This window comes from Lissotriton helveticus, chromosome 4_1 (genome assembly GCF_964261635.1).
Source record: "Lissotriton helveticus chromosome 4_1, aLisHel1.1, whole genome shotgun sequence".
Lineage (NCBI taxonomy): Eukaryota > Metazoa > Chordata > Amphibia > Caudata > Salamandridae > Lissotriton > Lissotriton helveticus.
Window position 1 is genome coordinate 547,710,889 of NC_136063.1, and position 26,340 is coordinate 547,737,228.

The 26,340-nt window shown below is 44.7% G+C and overlaps 1 protein-coding gene across 2 annotated transcripts in view; it reads left to right on the top strand.

Moving 5' to 3' along the window:
• UBE2W (ubiquitin conjugating enzyme E2 W) overlaps positions 1-26,340 on the top strand; it is a 208,529-nt gene that overhangs the window by 157,593 nt on the left and 24,596 nt on the right. For both annotated transcript variants that reach the window (XM_078687140.1, XM_078687141.1), the window contains exons 3-4: positions 3,417-3,519; positions 10,785-10,940. In XM_078687140.1, the coding sequence (XP_078543266.1) occupies positions 3,417-3,519; positions 10,785-10,940 (259 nt within the window). The remainder of the gene's footprint in view (positions 1-3,416; positions 3,520-10,784; positions 10,941-26,340) is intronic.

A 26,340-nucleotide genomic window follows, 5' to 3' on the forward strand; every position in this document is an offset into this window, starting at 1 on the left:
GATTGTCCTGTGTCCAGGTACACATGTTATATGGTCTTTCATGTAGCACTTATTTTGACCTCATTATGCAGCAGGAATTTCCGGAAGAATACGAAATAGATTATATGGCTCTATAAGAAATTTTGTGTTATAAATGAAAGACTAAGCACAAACGAGGAGTGGGTGTAAATTGACTGATGCACAGCACAATTTTATTAGCGAATATAATGAGGGAAATGCAGGTTAGTTTGAGTTGTAATAAAGGAATGAGGTTTAATTCAAAAGAGACGATAACAATTTTTAGGTGACTAAACAATTCGCAAGAAAAGAAAGTTGTGTTCATAATGCAGCACTTCAGTTTGATTGGAACAAGTGTTTATGTAGTTTCAATGACATAATAGATGGAAATATGTTGTGTGAAGACTACATTTAGAGGTATCTATAACATCTGTACTGCTTATTTTAACATTCCAAGTACTGGGTAGGTGGTTATTTAGCATTCGTTTTCCCTAAAATCCATCAGATAAAGTGCGTCCCGTGAGTTTACTAAAGAATGAAACATGGATTTGGTCAAATGCTTATGGGTGTTTGCTGTGTTGGTTTCTCCAATTGGTGTGGCTTTGAATGATTTGAAGATTAGAAAGTGGACTACTTCAATAGAGCATTTGGCTAATAATACTGCAGATGCATTAAGTAAAATTAATGAAGAGATGATTGCTACTCATGCAGTAGTGATCCATAACCACCTAGCTTTTGGCTAAAGAAGGTGCAGTGTGCGGTGTAATTAAGGATCATGCAACAAGATAAAAGTACTCCTACTTGTAAAGTTTTAATCAATTTATGTACGGTTCAAATGAATCAGCCATATACCACAACTGGATTGTACAACTGTTTTTACTCTAGGCAACAAAGCAGAGCACATTGCACAGCAACCACAAAAACATTGTTATTACAGCACTGCATGCAAAATGTGTGAACCCCAGTTAACCAAAGTTCAATAGGTGGTTCAAAATCCACTCTGTGTGTGTATGATACGTAAAAACATGTAATTTCTTAATACACTATTGATTAAAAAATCAAACTGATGGACCTGTATTAATAATTAACTATGGGTGAAAGTTTCTGAAAGAAATACCAGTCCAAAATTTCAGAATTCCCTTGGGGTGGACATCTACGCTCTGTGAGCATAGACCATGGAACCTGCGCGTCCATGCCAGATAGGAGTGGAAAATTGCATACCTTGCCTACACTGCTCGGAAAGGGATTCACAACTATGTAGAAATTTCGTTAAAAAATGGCGATCCTTGGAAGGTTAGCTAGCTTAGTCCGGTATTAATAACTAATACCTTACACTAGATGTCTAAAACCGAAGCCAGAGGAATACACAATTGACCTTAGTCCATGCCATAATACACCAGCCCAAGACCAGAAGAGACCTCTTAATAACATGAGGTCCATACTTGTCAACATTTGACTCGACAAGGGAACTGGACACAAGCAATAAACAGAAGTGCTCAGAATTTAAAAAAAATTCGAGTAGCTTCTAACTTGTAAAATTCCTTAACCTTGTTGTATTGACCACACAAATGGGACTGAAAATGTCAGTTATCTCCACCCAGAGGGAACTGGGATAAACTGATGTCTGGGAGACTGTTGGTGAATGGCCTAGTTAAAATTGGTGAATTGGTGGTGGTATTCTAAAGAAACTTCTAATACCATTAATATTTCTAATATTGAATCATCTGAAAGTTATTTGTTTTATGGGAGGTTTAATATGTTGTGACACGAAGGAAGGTGGAGGATAAAGAACTTGATGAACTCCAAGCATAAATGGTTGACAAATTGAAGGCCTTGCAGAAGATGAAGCCATCAATACAGAAAATGATTAAGTATTGTGTAGTTGATTATGATTTAGAAAATCATCAGAGAAGGGAATCTTGAGCTTTTTATAATAATAAAAAATAATTTAGCTACCCTTAGGCTAGCCTGACTTGGCACCCGCTTGCCTCAACATAGTTTCCAATTTGCAGAAAGAAAGTGCACTTTTATTTTATGTTAACTAGTATTTGCTATAGGGATGGGTTTCTCTGTTTGCCTTTCCTTTTCAGATAATGCACAAAATAGAAGCCGGATTTATGGTGTGGTTTACTATATTACTAAATTGTAATAAAGTACATTCCTCAGGAGGAAGCCATGTTCAGGATGTTCTTGCCTTTGTAACATTCAAGGTCCTTGCTCAAGTCTTTTCTAGGGACCATTCATCCGCTGAACTGGCTGTTGTATTTCTGATTTGTATACGTATCATGTCATTGCCTGCATTTCCTATGCACACCTCTTTATTAATATCCAGCAAAGTAGGTGTTTGTTTGATATTTTTATTTGATGTATCTTGTGCATTTGAAAAGTGAATGGTTTATGTGAATGTCTTTGTTTATCCAGTCCTGTTGTGTCGGACCATAGTGAGTGTGTAGCTTTTCTGTCTAAAATCCTAGAAAGGATTGTTTTTGGGAGATGTGACAGAGATGTTTGCACTTTCTTAAATAGATGCGTGTAATTTGGTTTATACTTAATTCTTCCTCTCCTTTTAAACTGAGCAGACTCGGCACTAGTCTGTTTACCTACTTTTTACTTAGTCTTTTTGGCACACGTTTTGGAGGCAAACTCTGTTGGTCCTCTTTACTACTATACTTTGATTTTGACTAATATTTGCTTTAGAGATTGCTTAGGTTAATCTTCTTGCATATTTTGATTTATATTTATTGACTTTTAATTGCTGATTCACTGTGATTAAGTAAGAACCGTTGGTCTTCTTAATGATCCTATATCATTAATGGAAAATCTAGGTTTATTTCAGTACTGTCCGTTGTCAAAAATAGCTTGCGCTTAATTCCAGATATAAAAAAATGCTATTACAGTCAAAGGAATCTTGTTGTAGCCTAGCACTTTTTCTGTTTTAAAAAAACATATAGATCACTACTGTTTTCGTGCTTCACTTCTGAACATTATGCAGCCGATTGTGGGGCTTTTAAAGCACACTTTACTATTGACTTATTTAATGTTAACACTGCAGCCTTGCCCACAGTGCCACTGGACTGCTTGTCACCCCTCTGTGATGTTTGTGACATGTCATGTGTGGATGGTGTAAAGACTTACCTGCCATGTTTATGGGGGTAGAATGCATGTTTTAGATTTTGGTTAGTGGCCTCATTACGCATAGGTAAAATATGGCAGGAAACAAAAGTTGCAGAACCCTGCAAATCATTGGAATTTCCTACAAACCTGAATCTATTTGTAGAATACCTTAATTTTAATGATTCGGTTTTGTTCCAATCAATTTCTAACCCCCAGTCTACTCTAACTCTGCTATTAATATCAAATTAAATGTACAGAAAGTATGTATTCGCTGTGCAGTTCTCAATTTTCTCCTCTTCTTTTAGGTGGGTTGTAGACATGGAAGGTGCAACTGGTACATTATACGAAGGAGAGAAGTTTCAGCTTCTATTTAAATTCAGTGGCCGGTATCCTTTTGATTCGCCTCAGGTAGGTCAAATTATTGATTGCTTTTGTTTACTAGCTACCAACCCAAAACTTTTTTCTTAATTTTTTTATTTTTTTTAAACCTTTATTTAACTTATAAAAGCATGTACATGACAAAAGAATATTGAGAATGGGCAAAAAGCATAAGAGATAAACAAAACATAATAAAGCAATACAATCATGGATTAATGGTAGTGGTGCATAACAGAATCTGACATTGACAGTAATCATACTGGAGCAATATGAGGTCGAGAAAAATAAAAACAGAAACATCATATGATGACATAATGGTATGTCAAGGGAGCACCCAGCTATCGTAAGCATGAACTAACTTCCAGGTGATAACCCCGAACAGCAGTGTGTACCACGCTAATATGACCCCTAGCAATCGAGTTTCGCTACAAATGTAATTCAAGTTGGATCTGTGAGCAGAAGTCTCTATCGCGTTGCTCTGATACAGAATTCGGGTATGGTCAACCCACTCCAGTCGGGGTGATGCTAGATTGTGTCGGGGTGTCCCGTGCTATCAGCTGCCGGGAAATGTAGGCTCGGTAGGGCTCCCATATATCAACCGGTCTGGAGGTGCGGGGAAGAAGGGTGCTGTATTCCACACTGTTAATATTGCAGAATGCCAAGCTCTGTAGCCACGCTCGCAGCGAGGGGACCCTCCCACTGCCCCAGTGCACAGCTATCTCTCTCTTTGCCAGCATGAAGCAAAGTGCTGCCAGTTTACGAATGCATTTGGGAAAGTTTGTGGCATACCCCAACAGCGCAATCTCAGGTGTGGGTACAAGGGGAATAGAGTATATCTCCCAGGACTGTGTGTACTTCTAGCCAATATTGCTGTATCTTGGGGCAAGTCCATGTCAGGTGTGCAAAGTCAGCGAAGGGGCAATGGCATTTCTGGCAGTGATGGGGCCGGGAGTTGTCTATCCTGTGGGCACGTGCTGGAGTAAAGTACAGCCTCCGGAGAAATTTGAACTGGAGTAACTTGTGTCGGCTATTCAATGAGACTTCGGTTGTGGCTCTACAGCCGTATGCCCATTGCTCATCTGTTATGGGACCGCCTAGATCAGCCTCCCAAGCGGCTCTAATTTTAGAGTCATCATTAGGCTTAAGTGATGCGCATTGTCGATACAACTTTGATATCAAGTGTGCATTAGATGTGTTCTGTATTATTACTGTAAGAGGGGGGACTTCGTCAGGGGCAAGTGGAAAGGAGGGAAAACATGCCCTCAATGCTGATCGAATCCGTGTGAGGACAAATGCGTACATGAAGGAGCGATCAGAGAATCTGGAGTCCTCTATCACATAGAACACGTGGCCTTCAGGGAAGAGGTCGCCGGGTCTCGGGGGAAGCCCGTGGGGAGGATTGTGAGTAGTTGCCTAGGGAGAACCAAGTCCGCCTCCGGGCGTAGATATGGAATTCGTGCATCCGGGTGGAACCACGCATGGGAGTAGGAGCATTGGGCCAATAAATAATACAAATAGAAATCTGGGACACCCAGCCCGCCCCCATCAGCCGGCATGGTCAAGACCCGCCAGCTGACGCGGGGAGGGCGGCTACCCCACACGAGACGCAGCAGAAGGGAGCGTAGTTGTTTGAAAAAGGTGTTGGTTAGGGGAACTGGTATATTATAAAAATAATATAAAAATCGCGGGAGTACCACCATTTTGATGATTGCGACTCCCAGCCATGGAGAGCGGCAAGTTTATCCAGTGATTGATCTGTGTCTCCAGCTTGAAGATTGCGGCGCCATAGTTTAGCCTTATCAGCTGTGTAGTGTCTAGATAACCATGTATTCTTAGGTATTTAACGGAATCCTGGCACCATTCCAGTGGAAACTCTAGCGGACAGGGAGTGGTGCTGGCGGTGAGTGGAAAAATTACCGATTTGTGCCAATTAATATTTAGTCCTGAGAATGTACAGAATCTGATAATTTCCCTTATTAACGGGGATAGATTACTATGGGGGTGTCTGACGTATAGTATCATGTCATCGGCATACATAGACATTAACAATGGGCCAGTTTGGAATTGTAGCCCGTGTGCCCGTGTTAGCGCTCTGACCTCATTTGTGCCTGTATTGTTTAGATATTTGTTGCCCGTGCTAGCGTCCTCCTTCCTGGTTTCCCGCCTATCTCGCCGCCCTCCGTCTTCGCTCCCCGCTCCCGCCACCACCGCTGACCCCGCCCCTTTTTTCATTCTGTTCCCTCCCCGCTCCCGCCTCCCAGCTGCTCCGCCCACCCGCGCACTTCGCCTTATATGGCGACCGTGCGAACGCGCAGCGTTGACGCGCAGCGGGCGCGCCGATTGTGCGCCGAAGGCGCGCCAAAGGTAAGCCCGTCTGCGCCCGTCCGCGCCTGGACCACGCCCAGGGCCAGGACCCCTGGCCCACGAAGACCCCGACCGACCCGCCTGACGTACCCCGCCGCCACCCTCATCGCACTCAACACCGGCCGACTGCCAGAATGCCACCAAGCCACCCCACGACGCTCCCACGGACCGTTCAGCTGCCACGCCTGCAAGTTCACCTGCATCCGGACCTGCCTCACACCAGCTCCCGCCAAGTCGAACACCAGCAGCACCCACCTCAAGTGCATCCTGCTCAACACCCGCTCCGTCCACAGACACGCCATCGAACTCTGGAACCTCCTAGACGCCACAGCCCCTGACGTTGCCTTCCTCACGGAGACCTGGATGAACGCCTCCTCAGCCCCCGACATCGCCATCGCCATCCCAGAGGGCTACAAGATCGTCCGGAGGGACCGCAACGCCAACCAGATGGGAGGAGGCATCGCCATCATCCACAGGAACACCATCCGTCTCACGACCAGCACCGACAACACCCTGACCAGCGCCGAACACCTGCATTTCCAGATCCACACCAACCCAAACACCACCCTTAGAGGCACCCTGATCTACCGACCTCCGGGACCACGCACACAATTCAGCGAGGACATTGCCGACTTCGTCAGCCCGCATGCCCTCCCCTCCGCTGACTACATCCTCCTGGGGGACCTCAACTTCCATCTGGAGAACAACAACGACCGCAACACCAGCACCCTGCTCGACAACCTCGCCAATCTTGGACTCAAGCAGCTGGTGTCCACCCCCACCCACCTCGCCGGACACACACTCGACGCCGTCTTCTCATCCAGCAAAGACGTCGCCTTCAGCCACGCCACAGAACTCCACTGGACGGACCACAGCTGCGTCCACTTCGCCTTCAAGAGAACGACGACCCACCACCACCAGCAACAGGCCGCCCGCAGAAGCTGGAACAAGATCACAGCAGACCAGCTCGACACCTCCCTGAGCCAGCACCCTCCTGCCAGCTCAGCGAACCCCAGCCAGGCCGCCGAGAACCTCACGAAGTGGATCAGCATCTGCGCGGACGAGCTCGCCCCGCTGAGGACCCCGCCCAGCAGACCCGGCAGCAAGAAAGCCCCATGGTTCACCGACGAACTCAAGAGCTCCAAGAAGAACTGCCGAGCCCTCGAGAAAGTCTGGAGAAGGGAACCTACACCGGACAACAGGACCACCCTCAAACTGGCCACTCGGAAGCACCACCAGCTTATCCGCGCCGCCAAGAAAACTGCATTCAAGGACCGGCTGGACAACCACGCACACAACAGCAAGGAGCTCTTCAACATCGTGAAAGAGCTTTCCAACCCCAGCGCAGGAAACAACGACATCACCCCATCGCAAGACCTCTGCGACTCCCTCGCTTCTTACTTCCACAACAAGATCGCGGACATACACAACAGCTTCAACAAACAACCAACGCACACCAGGACCGAACAACCACCCCCCACCACCACCCTCCACGCCTGGACCCCGATCAGCACCGAAGACACCATCTGCACGATGAACTCCATCCACTCCGGATCACCGACCGACCCCTGCCCTCACCACGTCTTCAACAAGGCCGACGCTGTCATCGCACCCCACCTGCGAGACATCATCAACACATCCTTCGACACCGCCACCTTCCCTGAGAGCTGGAAGCACGCCGAACTCAGCGCTCTACTCAAGAAACCAACAGCGGACCCCACCGAACTCAAGAACTACCGCCCCATCTCGCTCCTCCCGTTTCCAGCCAAAGTCATCGAGAAGACCGTCAACAAGCAGATGGCCGCCTTCCTCGAGACGAATGGATCCCTCGACCCCTCACAGTCCGGCTTCCGAGCCAATCACAGCACCGAGACCGCCCTCATCGCCGCCACCGATGACATCCGAGCCCTGATGGACAACGGAGAAACAGCGGCCCTCATCCTCCTAGACCTCTCCGCGGCATTCGACACTGTCTGCCACCGCACCCTAGTACAGCGCCTCAGCAACGTCGGAATCCGGGACAAGGCGCTAGAATGGATCATCTCCTTCCTCGACGGAAGAACACAGAGAGTCCGCCTACCACCGTACAAGTCAGAGGCCTCCGAAGTCATCTGCGGCGTCCCTCAAGGATCCTCTCTGAGCCCCACCCTCTTCAACGTCTACATGAGCCCCCTCGCGGCCATCGCACGCCAACACAACCTCAGCATAATCTCCTACGCCGACGACACCCAGCTGATCCTCTCCCTGACCAACGACCCCGCCACCGCCAGAGCCAGCCTACACGAAGGGATGAAAGAGGTAGCCGAGTGGATGACGACCAGCCGCCTGAAACTGAACTCGGACAAGACGGAGGTCCTCATCCTGGGCTCCTCACCCTCCGCCTGGGACGACTCCTGGTGGCCTCCCGCCCTGGGCACCGCACCCAAACCGACAGACCATGCACGCAACCTGGGCTTCATCCTGGACTCCTCCCTCTCCATGACCAGGCAAGTCAACAACGTCTCCTCGGCGTGCTTCAACATCCTACGCATGCTACGGAAGATCTTCTGGTGGATCCCCACCGAGACCAGGAAGACCGTCACCCAGGCCCTCGTCACTAGCCGACTGGACTACGGCAACGCCCTCTACGCCGGTACCACCGCCAAGCTCCAGAAGAGACTCCAGCGGATCCAGAACGCCTCAGCCAGACTCGTCCTCGACATCCCACGACACAGCCACATCTCCGGACATCTGAGAGACCTTCACTGGCTCCCCGTCAACAAAAGAATCCCCTTCCGCCTCCTCACCCACGCACACAAAGCCCTACACGACCAAGGCCCGAGCTACCTCAACAGCCGGATCAACTTCTACGCTCCCAAACGCCACCTCCGGTCAGCCAACCACGCCCTCGCCACCGTCCCCCGCATCCGAAGAGCGACTACAGGAGTCCTTCTCCTACCTGGCCGCCAAGACCTGGAACTCCCTCCCGACCGACCTGCGCCTGACCCAAGACCACCTCTCCTTCAGGAAGAAGCTGAAGACCTGGCTGTTCGAGCAGTAGCGGCACCCCCCCTCCCCCAAGCGCCTTGAGACCCCACGGGTATGTAGCGCGCTCTACAAGTGTCATTGATTGATTGATTGATTGATTGATAGCCCGCGTTGGAGGTGATTTTCTTGGAACTGCCTTGCCAGGGGATCGAGTGCAAGAATAAACAAGAGAGGGGAGAAAAGCGATCTGATAATGTGCCATTGAGCCGCAGTCGTGCCGTGGGCCTGGTGTACAGAAGAGTTATAGTCGCAACAAATCACTCCGGTATGCCCATGCGGCGCATGACCGATCGAAAGAAAGGCCATTCCAGTGAATCAAATGCTTTCTCTGCATCTAGTAAAATTGCCGCGGCTGGAGGGGCAGGATCAATACGGTGTAAGGTGGTAAATAAAGTGCGGAGATTGAGGTAAGTAGATCTTTGCGGGACAAACCCTGACTGTACGGGAAGAGATGAGGAATTCCATCAGGAATGATAGTCTGATAGCCATTACTTTGGCTAGGATTTTGTAATCTGTGTTCAGCAGCGACAGCGGCCTATATGAGCCACAAAGAAGAGGGTCTTTCCCGGGTTTGGGCAGTAGTATTATCACCGCTTCCCTAAATGTCGGAGGGAGTGTACCAACTTCCAGAGCTTCCGCGTAGACTTCAACTAAGCGGGGCACTAGGAGGTCCTTGTATGTTTTGTAAAAGAACCAACCCAAAACTTTGTTGTGATTGTACAGTTCTGGCATGGAAGACAAAAGTTCAAGAGTGTATATCCAAGCGTTATGTTTTTTGTGTGAATAGTTCATAGGATTAACATCCATTACACACACAGGTGAGCACACTGCATGCAAGCATATTTAATGTGACAAGTTTATAATAATTAAGAGTGCTGTCCTTGTGTTTATAACAAAGTATGTACATGGGGTGCATATTTTTTTGTCAAATTGTTTAAAGATTACTTATTATTTTTATTTTTAAATGAAGGAGAATATCCATCTTTGTTAAATGGGTTTATTGACCCCACATATAACATGCTTTCTAAGTTGGGACATTGCCTTCTGTGGGATGAGTACAAACTATAAGCATTCTTTCTGGTCAATTACTTAAAGTAGCTTTGTTAGATATTGGTTTACCGTGGAAATTAGTTGGTTTTACCTTGTGCCCTTTTCATTTGCAAAAAGCTTTCTAGTCAAAGGAACAAAATTCCATGTTGCCAGTTTCCAGCTAGGAAAAGAGGTCTATAAATAGTGAGTTACTAGGACACATTCTTGGGTGCATACAGGTTAGCTGTACCTTGATGGGATATAATCTCTTGACAATATTAATTCCCTACAGGAAAAAACAAGTCTTGAATTTGTGAAATGATGGGGCTACATTTGTCATTATGGCATAGAGACCAGGTTCTTAAAATTATGGTTTGCCCCCAAGTTCGATTCAGTCAGGGTGTGCCTGCTGTGGAGTGCGGCCATTGGCAAGGTCTCCTAGTTAAATCAGTTAATTTGTGTACACAGAGATACCAGAAAAGTCTGAAATTCATCATAATGCAGGGGCAAATGTACATGCACCATGCAAGTTTACAAGTACATCATCAGCATATAGCCTAGCATCAGTTTAAATTCTCCGGCTTTGGTGCAGATGCCTTTTATTAGTGATGACTGCCTACTGGCAATTTCGGGAGTTCTAGAACTACCAGGAAATGTAAAACCCTATTCAAGAAGGCAGAATGCTACTGCAGCCTTCCTTTAAAGCTTGTAACGAAAGGATGTTTTATGATGTGGCCCAGCTAGCTATAACACTTCTGTGCTGTTAACGCTTATGAGCAGTATGTAGTGTTCTTAGACTACAATTACTAAAGTGTTTTTAATGTAGTTGACATCAGTAGTTCAAAATGTGTAAATAATTGTTCTTTTCCATTTAGGTCATGTTCACTGGTGATAATATTCCTGTTCACCCTCATGTATATAGCAATGGTCATATCTGCTTATCCATTCTAACAGAAGATTGGTCACCAGCCCTATCTGTGCAGTCCGTTTGCCTTAGCATTATCAGCATGCTTTCCAGCTGTAAAGAAAAGGTATGATTTGTGTCTTCAAGCCGTATCCTATTGTACATGTTTTTTTACCTGTTACTTCCATTAATTGCCTAAAATCAAAACCACCTGCAACTGGAAATGATTGTAGCAAAATTGAAGTAGAATTCAGGCATCCATGAAAATCTGATCACCATGGATACATTAGTCACATAGCCACAAGTAAAAGATCCAGTCCTCATGGGAGGTAACAAATGGTGACAGGGCGGTGACAAGGAGGGACTAACAAGCCTCATTATCAATCTTAAGCCAGCATTTTCCAAGGACAATGACACCAGCCAATCAGAAATATGGGCGGAGCGAAGGCGAGGCTTCCACAGCGTACTCGACTACTGCATGCCTCACAGAGCGAGCAGCGCAAGCGCACTGCTGCTAGGCTCGACCTAAAAATGAATGTGTCCATCTGTAATGAAACTGGTGCTCATGTGAAGCGCTCTGATTCCTGATATGTTCGGGTCTAGTTTGCGCTATATAAATCTAAAAAGAAAAAAAAAAGTCAACACATTCCAAGACCAGCAAAATCCTACTTGGTAGCAAATGCTGAAGAGACCAGATGAAAAATGTATATTCTTCCCCCCTTCATCCCTCCCATTGCGTCTTCTTGGTTTGTTACTCATATAATCACCAAATCACAAACGCGTGTGTGGCTTCAGCACTGACTTTTTTATTGTTGCCCCTTGTCCCTTGGGTATGATCCACTAAAATAGCATTTTGTTCAAAAGGTGATACCTTGAAGTTGCATTATCACAAATGCAGATACACTGAATGAATGAGCAAATTCACTACTATCCCACTATGCGAATGGAATTCTAAACTACATGGGCCAGAAGGCATCATGGTCAGTTGTGGGACCAAAGTACTCGTAAGCAGCTTGTTGAGCTTTCTTAAGCTCTTCTCCCATTTACTTTGAAGTTGAGGCACTCAAAATCTCTTGACAAAGCAGAAGGCAATTGCTATAATGCTTTCAAAGGGAGGAAAAATTGCCAAATTATGTCATGCTGCGTCTTTTGGTGTGTTGGCTTTTTGTAGTCCTGGGAGTCCTATTTGTTGATCTATCTATAGGATGCCTGCTGTTCTCGCTCCTCCCCTCACCTCAACCACCGATGCCCTGTTTGCCATCCAAAAGTAATAATTTGTGTATTATCTTCATTATCTTTAATTGCAGAGTCATTGCAGGAACAGTGATGCTGACGGTCCTGTGGGCAGTCACTGATGAGGGCAGTAATGTGGTTAATGGGGTCCAGGATGGTATCACAAGTTAACTACTTAGTTTTAGTGACCTAAATTGTAGTACAGTTAATTGTGTGCTTTCTCCTGGTGCCTACATTGGAATTGGGCCTGCAGTTGGCAGACCTGTTACTTTCCAGCTTTTGCCACTTGCAGTGTGCTTAGGCCTGCCCTTCTAATCTTTCCGCTTCTGGTGCTCTGTCTTGTTTTAGGACTCTCGCCTGTACCCCACACTTACTTCCTTACTTCTCAACAGATGTGCAGCTGATGGACTACAAATAATATGAAAGGTTTGACTGCCATTTTATGCTCCATCTTGAAGGCTCAGTGCTGCTACCCAGTGCTGCGTGGTGCACCCAGGCCTTGCTGCTTTGCAATAAATTGGGCATTTGTTTCCTCACTTGATAACCACATAGTTGCTTTGCTCCCTTTCCTATGCTGGTCTGCATTTTTTAATTGCTGTCTGTTGGCGAGTACTGGTGTTGGGTAAAGGGAGGGCGAGAACATGGCTTTGCTGAAATAATTGGTGGGGTGTGGATACCGCCGGAGCCTGTTTTTAACCTTCCCTGAAAGTAACCAGATTCAGCAACATGCGTGTAGATTTGCACTGGCCTAATTGATAGTTTTCCATACTTCATCTGTAATGAATAAGATGGTCCCCGACTGCTGAACACATTCATTCAGATATGCATATGATGACATTGTGGTGATAACTACTAATGTATAATAAAGAAATAAAACAAACTATCCTTATATTTGTTTTCTCAGTCTTCCATGTAGGGGAATAGTCATTGATCTTTATTGGTACAGTATACCATATTCATGTTTCAAAATATTATTGCAGAGGAGACCATGCCTTATCCTATCATTTAGTTTCCTCTTGCACCCATTCACATTATCTTTGTAACACATTTTAATTTACATTTTACACCCAGTGGCTTATCATATGGAGGACCTTCCTCCCAAACTCATGCAGTCATTGATCTCTAGCAGACGTTTCCACAGAATCCACTTTCAGAACGTTGCTTCTTGGGCCATGCTCGGATATCTTGCCCAGCCAGCCCCAGTTTTATATTTTTTGTGTGTATAGGAAAGATGAAAACACTCTTTCAAATGTTGAAGCGTGGTACTCTGCTGCTGTCACCTGCTGCTGTACAAAAGGGGGTGGTGATGGATGGAGCATCTGAATCAATCAAATACTCACACCTAGTCAAAAGATCTGGGTTTTATCCATCACCGTTCTTTAGCCCACTCTGCCACCCCAGTTCAGACATGGCTATATGCAAATCAGTCTGACCCTGTGCCTTATGGGAACAGTCCAGCCCAAACTGCCAAGCCATGTCTTCGCTGGACCGGAAACAAGCTTCCGAGGACCGGTTTCTGGCATTCCAGCCGTCTTCAGCCCGGCTTGCTTGAATCCAGTGGCAAAGTGAGCAAGGGACTCACGTCTGAGCATACCCTGCCACACTTATGGCGGCCAAAAGCGGTACAAAAGGGGGTGGTGATGGACGGAGCATCTGAATCAATCAAACACTCACACCCAGTCAAAAGATCTGGGTTTAATCCATCACCGTTCTTTAGCCCACTCTGCCACCCCAGTTCAGACATGGCTATATGCAAATCAGTCTGACCCTGTGCCTTATGGGAACAGTCCAGCCCGAACTGCCAAGCCATGTCTTCCCTGGACCGGAAACAAGCTTCCGAGGACCGGTTTCTGGCATTCCAGCCGTCTTCAGCCGGGCTTGCTTGAATCCAGTGGCAAAGTGAGCAAGGGACTCACGTCTGAGCATACCCTGCACACTTATGGCGGCCAAAAGCGGTACAAAAGGGGGTGGTGATGGACGGAGCATCTAAATCAATCAAACACTCACACCCAGTCAAAAGATCTGGGTTTAATCCATCACCGTTCTTTAGCCCACTCTGCCACCCCAGTTCAGACATGGCTGTCACCAGTTGTCATAAATGTATGTAAGGTTTGTCTGTCGGTTTGATCCATTTCTCCAGATCATCAAAGGGCTTATGCTACTCTTACTGCCTATTTCACAACCAACAACTGGAGAACAAAATTCTGTTTGTGAATAGATCTAGTTTGTCAGTTATTAGTGAAGCTTTGGTGTGGCCCAATGCTGCCCCATTCTGTAGCTCTGGTTCTAAAATAAAGAAATGGTGGATCTTTGAGATATTTAAGAAAGGCCTTCGAGATTTTCTGAAATTCCTGCTGTTCACCTGAAAAGGATTCTACAATGCCTTGCTTGAAACACTCCCAGGATCTGGCACAACCCTCTCTTTTACCGGTTCAGTATCCCAAAACATTTCTGAGACTTTCGGATTTTGACGTGTATGGGTATAGTCTTGGTACTTGGGAATCGCACACTGTGATATTCAACACCCTTGCTTGGACCACTTTAACCCTCACCAACTGCCAAGGCACAAACCGTTTCCTTGAATTTTCTGGTAGGAAAAGGTGCTGTTGCTTTGTATCTCACTACTCTGCTTATACAACTCTTAAGAGCGAGGCACTCAATACCGTTCAATACCTTTGTTCTGGCTCAGCAGAGAAACTACGTTCAGACCATGCACCAAGCTAAAATGAGATGATTATAACTACAGCTATTTAAATAATCAAGCTTTTGTGTCAAATTCAAAAGTATAAATGTGCTTACTACAGTCCCTAAGTAGGTGGATTAACTTGGCCAGTGTAGCAACTCACAACCTGTGTGGAAGTAACTCCAGGAACAACCTTCCACATTTACTGTACAACTAAACCCAGAGAAAACGCTGGGGATAAGCGCCAGTATTGTGATAAGCCCTATCACCTTTTGCCACAGTCCTCGACGATTAAACGCCTATCCACATGCAATGAGTAAAGGTATCAGCAGGTCTTAAAAGGCCTGGATAGAGGAGTGGGTCCTCATGCTTTAACATGATAAAGATAGTTATTGAACAGCTGTGACAGTCTTGAGCATTAAAGGGCTGATATTTTTTATAAAACAAGCTTTGGCATAGCCAATACTTTTTCGTCTTTTGGACCTTTTAAGTCTGTAGCCATACAGCATACTATGCTGTGTGCTGTTCGGTGTCAATCGTTATTCTATGACTCTCTACATCTCTTCAGGAGCCAGTGAGAGCAGAAAAAGAACATCTCTCCAGTAAGAGCAGAGGGGGGCTTACTGCATGTGAACCAATGAGAGTGAAGTTGGGGGATAGGCTGTGTAGAAGCCAGCGAAAACAGAAAGAATGGAAGAGACTGCCCAGGAGCAAGGGGGGCACAAAGGGAAGAGACTTCACAGGAAACTGCAAGAACAAAACGGAGGGAAGAGGCTGCCTACGAGCAAGTGAATATAGAGAAGGGTGTGAGGGAACTTAGGAGCCAGTGGGAATACAACAGAAAGAAGAGGCTACACGGAAATCAGTGAGAGTAGATGGGAGAGACTGCACAGGAGCCAGTGAGAGTGAAGAAAAGGGAACAGACTGCATAGTAGCTATTGAGAGGAGGGGCGAGACTGCACAGGAGCCAGGGAGCACACTCAGCACAGATAAGATACTGTGAGAGAGCAAAGGGAATAGAGTGCATATGAGTTGGGAAGAACAGAGGAGTGCAGTTTGCTTAATGGCAAATAACACTGTTTGCACACTTGCAAAGTTTACATCAAGTGTGTAAACTTACTCCACCATGGAAAGGTTGCTATTTTCCAACTCACACTGCAACACTGTAATTCCTACACGCAAACTAGTACATTGTGCTTTTGCTATGCTTATTCCTAAACAACATTTAGTAAATTTAAATGTTAGCGTTATTTGCCTCAAACCAATCTTCACGTTGGCTGTGCTTTTATTTTTGAATTCTTATAAACTTGAGTATGTCTGTGTCGACTTCACAAAGGTATTAAAAGTTCATCTCTGTAGTGAATGGGATGCCCACGATCCTAATCCGAGAGCTACAATACAGGAGGGGCTCTTGTGACACAGCACAATTATGGACGACTGAAACACCTGCATACAAATTCGTTTTTTACCGGGTGTGTTCTTCAGTGCCTTAAGCACCTGCTGGATGAAGGCATAGGTGTCACAACCTCACTTCGTTGCTTGCACAAATTCCACATTAAGATTACAAGTGGGGCATTTCTTCCTCCGCTCGTGATATAGAAATTATTGTTCTTCAGCTACAAGAAAATACTGTTTCAGTTCGTGGGTCTAATCCAAAATGAAGAACTGCACCCACACAGGTCTAGCTGCAATGGTAAAAACACTGTTTGGTTTATACAAAATATTCTGCTTTGCTAAGAAGCGTATGCGATTAAAAACACACACAGTAAGCGCTGAAATTCTAAACCTGTCTAAAGCATATCCAGAAAAAAACCCTCTAACTGGTGTTCAAGTGTCTACATCTACAGTTGAGAGCCAAATAAAAAAGTTGTATGGCTAATCTGCGAGAACTCAAGCAAGGTAAATTTGGAGATGTGATGTGCCAACCATACGCCACAGAAACGTTAAATATTTAGCAGAAGAAAGAAAATATAATTAGGCACAAACGAAAGTTGCCATGCGTAGATCTAGAAGTGATTACAGGTGGAAGGGCAGCAAGACAATGCTTGTACTTTTGAGCCTAAAAGTTCACAAGTCCTATGTGAGTCTGTAAAGTACATTAAAGAATTCAAAGCAATAGGTCATAATATCTAGTAAAACGTGGCTGGAATCTACAGTACTCTCTCAATACCAGCTTATGCCGGACTCCACGGTCGCATTCAACTTAAGTTGAGGCCGCAGCCCTGTGTGTCAGCACAAGTGTACTCCAGGGCCTGCCCTGTTACGGCTCACGCTGTGTTTGTTCAGCTAGACTCCCCCGGGCCAACAGGGCCACCATTTGTACCCGAGGCTGGAAGAAGCATATTCTTGTCATTTCAATCAGATGTTTCACTGGCTCCTCACCTTTCAATGCTTCTGGGTAACATGCTATCCAATCGGAGCAAGCGGCCATACCCTAGTCCTTGCCCCCGAGAGAGACTTTATCCAAGCACCAGATACCATACAGTAAAGTAGGATAGGGAAGGAGTCCGGACCCATTTTCTGAACTGTGTGAACTCAATACCACCCACTCAGTGGTAACTGGTGCAATGCACGAACATCAGCCAACAGGTCTCCCCTGAATTTGCAGCCTTCGGTCACAGCCGACAACCAACCTCTCATTTGCACTATGCAGAGTTTTAAAGAAATATTTGCTGTTCAAGACCGGTTCAGAGTCACTTTCTCAGCTCACCCACCAAAGGTAAACTAAACACAAGGCCACACAATAACTATCTTGTTATAGCAACAGTTTCGGGGATTAAGTGCAAGATCAAAAGTCAGAGCTGGGTCAGTCTTGGTGCGTGTTTATTTGAGAGTTTTGTACTTAATAAATCATCACCAAGGTTACACCCAGTGTTTCCTGAAGTCATCTACTGTCCCTGCAAGGTTAACACACAGACCTGCCGGTCCTAAATGCGCATGTATAGAAAGTGGTAGAACACATACATATCAAAAGAACAGCCCTTCTGCAAGTGAAGAAAACAAGCGCGGCCCCGCAAGCATCTGCAGCATTTACCTTACGGGAGCGAGCAGCAACGGGCACAATAATTGCTCACAGATGGCACTGCTGCTCGCTCCCACAACGCCCCACATGCACGTGGGCCCATTGGAAACCGTGCAGAACATGCACGAGTTTCCACAAAAGCCTGGAGGGATTTCAAGAGGACCCTAAGGAGCGCTTGCATGCTGCGTTAGCGAGACCTAAATAGCACACTGGCTGCTCAGATGTCCAGCAGTTACTGTTTTTCGAGAAAATAACCCTTGTATTCATTTCAAGATAAAATTGGCAACACCTTACCCATATGATTGCTTGCAGCATACAGCTGAGATGTATTAGCACATGCCTAGCTGCAGCATTTCTGGGAAGGATTGCCTAAGGTGAGATTTCACTTTTCTTGCACTGAAGATATTAACACCTGAACTCCGAATAACCTATGCATACTGCCTCTCCAGATATCTGCAACATAATTCAGACTGTTCTCTTTTGTGAGAGGACTCTACATTTAATTTTAAGTTACATTGCTCACAGTGTTGATTTGAATACTGACATGGCATCTCAGACTGCAGTTATAAGGAGTTCCAACTCTAGAATCTCAGCACATCTGCATTAAAGGTACCTATGTATAATCTGTGTTTATTTACAAGTTCCTTTACTGCGCAAGCAGAACTTTAGTAACACCTCGCACAAAGACTCCAGCTCTGGATCAATTTTTGAAATGTAACCCCCTACTCAAACAAAATGCAAGCACATACATTTGGGACGTTTATTCATGCCTACTGTGTGCATTTCAGAATCCTGTAAGTTTTCTGTACATGCAGCAACACCATTTTTGGTCTGTCTCTCAATGCTTGCTCCTCAGTTGTTGTTTTTTCCTGTCCCTTAGGAGTACTACACAGTGGAATGTGATATTCTGCCTCGAACATTTTCCTATTACACTCCAATATAAATCGAGCTAGTCCCTACTGGCAAGAATAACGGTCTTGTTCTAGATTTGGGAGTAAGCTATCGATGAATACATGCTTTACTCTGGGCTGATCTGCAAAAAGAATGTGTTGAATAAAATGTTGATTTGCTGCTGCCTGGAAAAAATATAGCTTTCTTTAACGAGTTTAGAGATTTGTGTACATTGAGACGTGGTTTTGACAAGAAATAATGAAGCTTTTGGAAGGCAGTCATCAGGGATGTGGCATTTAACTAAATATCCACTACTCCAAGGTATGAGAAGCTTCTTTTCTTGTTAAAAACACACTTGTTCCATTTGTGCTGTGAGGTGACAAATTATAACCGCGTTCTCATTGTCTCGCTGATTATGCCACCTTGTTGATTGTACTAGACTCTGAATATACTAGCGGTCGGTGAATGTCAAGTCTATGTATATTGACGTGGGTGTATCTGCGGTGCAAAAGCTGTTTACGTGAATGACTCGGATTAAGACAGCTCTCTGATCATGGTACGGCACTGAATATGCGAGCACTTGCATTGTGCCAGAGTTGAAATTACAAAAGATTTCAGAGTAGATTGATCTAATTATTCTATTGCTCTTTTCTTACTTTACTTTCTGAGAAAGCGTCTCGTGAATTGCTGTAACACATTCATTTTAAGCATTCACTCGATTCTACAAAATATTATTTTAAATAAATAAACCTAGCAATCAGATGCTCACGTTGCCAGCCAAGGATCAAAGAGTTCGCTCACAATTTGACCTTCTCCACTTGACCATATTTTGTTTGTGTAAATCTTAGTCCAATTACTTAATATCACTGTGCCTCAGTGTCCTTCTTTGCCAAGCTCTTGATGAATGGTGGGACAGTTACCTTTTGCAAGTTAATTATCTCTGGAAGGTCTCGTCAAATGTTGTGGGCCCAATTCCTAAAACTATATATATATATACATATAAACCTATCTTACATGTGTAAAGTTTTTTTTTTTTTTTTAACGGACCTAAAAGTAGTTGCTCACATGAAGAATATCATGTGAGCAAATCTATAAATCTATTCACTGCTGGTAGGTGCTGGAAAGTTACAGTTTCAGTGTTGGAATGCTAAGTGAGTTTGTGCTCACCCCAAAACTTACATTTTTAAGGGTATTCTCCAATTTCTCTCCAGTCCTTCTCCACTCTGGAAAATGTCGGAAATGTACCCCTGACAAAGGGCAGGAGTTAAATGTTTCTTGTTGGGAAAACTCGCTTTAATAAGTGAATTTGCACTGTCATCCGTTTTTCGCTTTTTACATGAGGAAAAATATATGGTTGTAAATTACTCGAGTAAAATGGACTTCACAAGTGTTTGCTAGGGATATGCTTGGAAACCTGCACCTGGTGAAGATTTCCAGGCACACTTCTGGAAACGTTTGTGAATTCCTAAACGTAGTAATGCATGGACTATCTAGCTTCTTTTTGACTTCCTTTAATTACGGCACCCATGATACAGTTATTTGCCTAGAAAGCTTTACATTACTCCATTGTTTACATGTTGATGTGCATCAAACATGTTTTATTAAATGATGCCTTTGAGTTGTCTTAAAAACTTCACTATAATCTACCAAAATGGGAAACGTGGTGTTTTTCCCCAAGTTTCACCTATTCTTTTGTGTAAATTTCATAGTTCAATGCAAATTGCACAATAGTTCAGCAAAACTGTCTGCAACCCTCTTGGCTTTTTCTTTGTCAAATTTGGGGGCTTTACCTAAAGTTTCAATTATTTTGAAGTATTTTTTTCTCTTTTACAGCAAACCACCACTCTTGCTCCGTTCCACCTCCTCTATTGGCATGTAATAAATGAGCATTCTGGGGACATTGGCAATAATCACAAATTAAGTGTTATAAATTAATATAGATGTTATTATACTACAGCCCTTTTCAGGAATATGTTACATACAATACAATATATTTGCTTAGAGTGGCCCCCCGACAGTAAAAGCTTTACATTAATAAACCATATGTACCATTTTGAGCATCTTATACTTGGGGATGTACCTTTTGCATTTGTAGCAGACCGTTCTCTTCTCTTCAAATATACTGTGATTACTGTAACCTGGCAAACTTTGGGTTTATGCTGCAGTGGGCTGAGCATACATGTCCTGGGAACACAACAAGCATTAGATTTTTGTTGTCCTTGACCCTAAGCAGATTGCCAAGAGCGAAGTAGATGCACGTGAGGAATGTTAAATTTAGTATGTAGCGGTTAAGGGAAGAACGTAATAGTTTAAGCAGCAGTTCAGTTCTGCAGGGAGGGTGAGTGGACAGATGCTATTGTGGCTACCTACTAGCAGTGAAGACCTACTTCTGTACTGGGGCTGCGGGTAAGTTAAGGAACCACATCTGTTCTGATTTGTAAACTCTTATTTTCTTCTTGGATACATTAGCTTGTTACCCCAATTAAACAGATACTTCAATCCCATATGCCTGACCTTGATGGTGGGACCTAGAAGCAAGCCTTATGTTATCCTGTAACTGAAAGGGATTTTAAGGTGCCATTTGAAGGTTTCCCAACTGTAAGGACCCTGCCCCAATTGAGGTGACTGCTGAATTGTAAATTGCCTTTCCAAGGACATTACACTTTGCTAATATGCATGTGAACATAGGATTTTTAAATGGCCACTTCCCCCAACTAAATGTAAAGCTGTAGGTTTTTGCTCCTAAAGACCAACAGACCTGATAACATCTACTCTTCATATGATAATAGATTTTTTATATAGTGTTTTATTACTTACCTCAAGCATCCTTAAGCACAGTTAACATTATCCAATTTCATGGTATAGAGAGTTAGTACGTTTCAAATAAGAAACCCCTTCGAAAGGGAAAGGGTTTCAGGGGGACAGGATGGTTCAAGAGGTTCATAAGCCCATGCTCCTAGTAGCAATTACAAAATTCATTGATGGGGCTGTTTTCCTTGGTAAAACTAGAGAATAAGAGAGGCACGATTTATCAGAGTGTGGAGATTGCCTGTGCCAAGTTAATGAGTGCACAGACAATGGGACTGTTTATGTTGCCCTCACACATCTGCTAGAGGATGTCATGCTTCATCATTGGGTGGTGCTTCTCTTTGGGCTGGTGCTGCAATGCCCAACGGGTCCCCCGAAGAGTTACTATAGCGGAGATCTTTTTTGAGGTTGACGTATAGATGAGTGCAAGTGAGGTGGGTTGTGATGTGGGGTGTAACGTGCAAGTTAAAACTGGTATGGGAGTTTCTAACGCAAAACTTTGACAGGAATACCCTTCCAGGATAAAAAAACCTATGTTGGGATGGAGCTACCTCTGGGTTTTGAAGGAACCAGAGTAGTCAACAAGTACGAGAACAAGTAAAAGAACTCTGATTACTGTCTCAAGAATTGGACCTAGTAGTGGCCACCCCTCAAATGTGTCGACATGTTTTGTGCCTGTGTTGGTCTTAGGGATCCGGGGCGCTTCATCAGGACAAAAAAAAATCTTTTGTCGCCATCTTCAGATTTTTTTTTTCTGCTGTTCAGTCTGGATCGTTAAGGTCGGAGCTCCAGGAATTTGGAGTGAAGAATCGGCGAAAATAACCAAAAAGGAGCGGACATTTTCAAAAGACGAAGAATAAAGGTACAGCATGTCAAATTGAGGTGCCAGAAGGTGCCGAGAAGGGAAATGAAAATTTAGTTGACGCCGAACAGGTAATGTGTGTGCAAGGGGCTTCCTGTACGTGGTAATGGACAAGACACCATTCGAGTTTTGCCTTAATTGCCACCATAAGTACGCCCAGAAGGACCAGCATCCTGTCTGCAATCTCTGCTTACCAGACGATCATCGAAGTGAAGACTGCAATGCGTGTTCAGCGTTTGCGCTGAAGACGTTGAGAGTAAGAGGGCGACCGAGAAGAGCCAACTACAACATGCAAAGACCGAGTGCGGCACCATCGATGAGAAACCCGGGCCTCTCCAGCAACGACTAGCACAATGTCCCTGAAGTGCCAGAGGGCGAAGCAGACATTGACATCCAGGTCGTGGAGGTCGAAAAGAACACTTCGCAAGACGTAAGACAACCGTTGGTCTCAAAAACAGCACACGAGTCACGCAAGACTGACTCAAGGACCCGAAGGGAGCATCGGTGTCGAAGCACTCGACTGCAGTGGCGTCCAACAGCAAAGGCCTAAGGGGTGCAACTCGAAAAATTAAAGCCTCAATTGTGTTCCTTACTCGAGACATTAATGCCTACACAGTCAATAAGCCAATTCCTTCCCATGCTACCAAGTGTGCTAGACCAGGGAAAGGAGATATTTAAGGGACCTGCCATGTGTAAGGCAGTCACACCTAGTGGAGAGAAGAAGTATAAACATTCCTTTAAGGACCCAATTTACATCAAAGCTTCAGTTACCACTGACTCCATCATAAAAGCCACTGCCAGGAAAAGGGCTAATGTGCAGACCACGACGGGTCCACCACCAGATAAAGAAAGCAAAAGAATGGACCCTTTGGGGCGAAAGGTTGAAAGAAGTGCAGAGAACCAGTGACGCATCGCCAATTCCAATGCCTTACTAAACAGACATGCATACCAGCACTGGGAGGAGCTAGGAGATTTTTTAAAACGCCTACCTGAGCAATAACAGAAAAGGGCAGGCCACCAGCTAGAAGAGGGCAAAACATTGCAAATTCGTGCTTAAAATCAGCCCTAGATGCCGCAGAAACATCAAGCAGACCGATGATGGGCTTCACGGAAAGGAGACACGCGTGGCTGCGGATCTCAGTATTCAAACCAGAGGTGCAAAACAACATGTTAAATTCACCTTGTAATGGGGAGCAGCTTTTTGGAAGCGCTATGGATGACGCGCTTAACCAACTAAAAAAGGACAATGAAACAGCAAGATCTATGGGGGCACTACAATTCCGAGGCAGAATACGTAGAGGCACCGGCTCCACAAGAATATCAGGAGATAGAGGTAACCATCACCCCACTACCTCCCATCAGGCATACCAACAAGTTTTCCAAGGAGGAAACCGTCATTAACAGGGACAGCAACAAAGTTGGTAATACCAACAGGGAAAACGATCCTTTTGAGGACGCCCCAGGGGAAGAGGACTCCCACAAAGGAAGAAGCACCCGCAACATCGAAGTGACTGCATTCAGGCAGTAACGCTCCCTCTAACAACTACACACAGGGTGCCCACAAAGACAAAAAAATAAACAAATATTTCACACAACATTCTGCAGTAGTAGGGGGCAGACTGAAGGGACTTCCTTGCAGAATGGAAAAAGATCACTTTACACAAATGGATCTTAAACATAATACCACACAGGTTCTGCATAGAACTAGTCAAAACACTTCCAAACAAAAGACTAAAACGGAAGGTACACTCCAAGGGAGAAACAGATCTGTTACTCCAAGAGGTACAAGAGCTACAAGCGTAAGAAGCAATAGAACATGTACCATACAAAGAGATAAAGGAATTTACTCTACGTACTTGCTAATTCTAAAATAGACCGAACGATACGCCCTATATTAGACCTCAGATTCCTCAACATATTTGTAAAAATGCAAAAGTTCAAAATGACCACCCTGCAAGAGGTAATACCTCAATTGCAAGAAGGAGACTATGTGGCGAAGTTAGACTTGAAGGATGCATATTTGCACATCCCCATAAACAGCAAACACAAAAGACTAATGAGATTTGTGGTCCACAACACTCATTACCAAATAAAAGTGCTGGCATTCGGCCTAAAATTGGCGCCAAGTGTTTTCACAAAGTGCCTAGCAGCAGTGGCCGCACACTTAAGAAGACACAGGATCCATGTATACCCGTACTTAGATGACTGGGTTGTGATGGTAAACTCGTACAGTCTTTGCGAAACACACATACACCAAGTAATAAACACATTGGCCAAGCTCGTTTTTTCTATACATTGGGAAAACTCCTCTACAGAGCCACAACAAGAAAACTGTTTATAGGAGCAAGGATAAATACAGTGCTTGGGAACATTTTCCCAAACGAGAAACGTACAATAGCCATACTGAAAAAGACACCACTTTACCGGAAGGCGCAAGCTCTAACAGTTAAGACAGTTGTGAAACTAATGGGAATGATTGCATCATGCATTCACTTAGTCCCAAATATTAGGCTACACAGACCATTCCAAGAATTTCTTCAAGCACAATAGTCATAGGCAACAGGCAGTTGGGGAGATCTAGTGGGATACAGCAATAAATAGCAGGGTGGAATAAGGAGAACATAACACAAGGGAGGAATTATACCCAACCACCACCAACAGTGACCATAACGACAGATTACTCACATATGGGATGCTCACATGAACAGCCTCAAAGTGAGAGGACTGTGGACACAGCAAGAAGCTCTACAGCACATAAACATTCTGGAACTGAAAACAGTGTTCTTAGCCTTATAAGCCTTTCAAAGGCAGCTACACAGAAAAACAATTCTGATACAAACTGACTACACAACCCCCATGTTTTACATCAACAAACACATTCACTGGGACTGTCAGCTATAGGTCTGCAAATCTGGAGGTGGGCGATCCCATGGAACATAGACTTAATAGCAATCCACCTAGCAGGGAAGGACAATCTGGAAGCGGACAGGCTGAGCAGACAAGCCTCATCATCCCACGAGTGGGAGATAAATCAGTACGAACTCAACAAAGTATTCAGAAGATGGGGCATTCAGGAGTTGGACCTCTTTGCAACACCCCACAATGCAAAATGCAAATGCTTTGCATTCAGGCAACCGTGCAAACAGTCTTTAGGGAATGCGCTATGGATAAGCTGGTCCGGGATATTTGCTTACGCTTCTCCCCCCATACCACTACTACACATAGTAATCAACAAATGCAAAATCAGCCACATGACCATGATTCTCATTGCCGCACAATGGCGGAGACAGACCTGGTTCTCAGAGATAATGGAGATAGCTCAAGGGTCAATTCACAAATTGCTAAACGGACAAGACTTGCTAACCATGCAAGAAGGAAGAGTGCTCCACCCAGAACCAGAAATCCTGAGCCTTGTTGCATGGCTCCTGAGTACATAGAATTTGCGCACCTAAAACTACCAGAAAGCACAATGGCAGTTCTAAATGAAGCGAGAAAGCTGACCATGAGGAAATGTTACACAGCGAAATGGAAAAGATACTCTCTATGGTGCCTCAGAGAAGGGCTTTCCCAAAAGATCACAAAGGGAAAGACCGTTCTGAAGTACTGAACACATCTACTACATAGTAAACTAACCTACACATTACTGAAGCTTCACTTAGCAGCAATTGTAGCATACAAGAGGACAAATAGGGAAGAGCTTCTTTACTTCTCACGTGGTCAGAAGGTTCCTAGAAGAGGCAAAAATAATCGCCCCACCCAAGACAGTGCTAGCACCCACATGGAACCTAAATATAGTACTCGCTCACCTGATGAAAGCACCATTTGACCCACTACAGAAGGCGACGCCGCAGATGCTCACACTGAAGACGGCCTTTTTAGTAGTAATAACATGACTACGTAGAGTTAGTGAGTTGCAGGCACTAACATTGCAGGAACCCTACTTCCAAATACATAATGACAGAATCATGAGAACAGATCCACACTTCATGCCAAAGGTGGCATCACGATTCCACATTAACCAATCCATA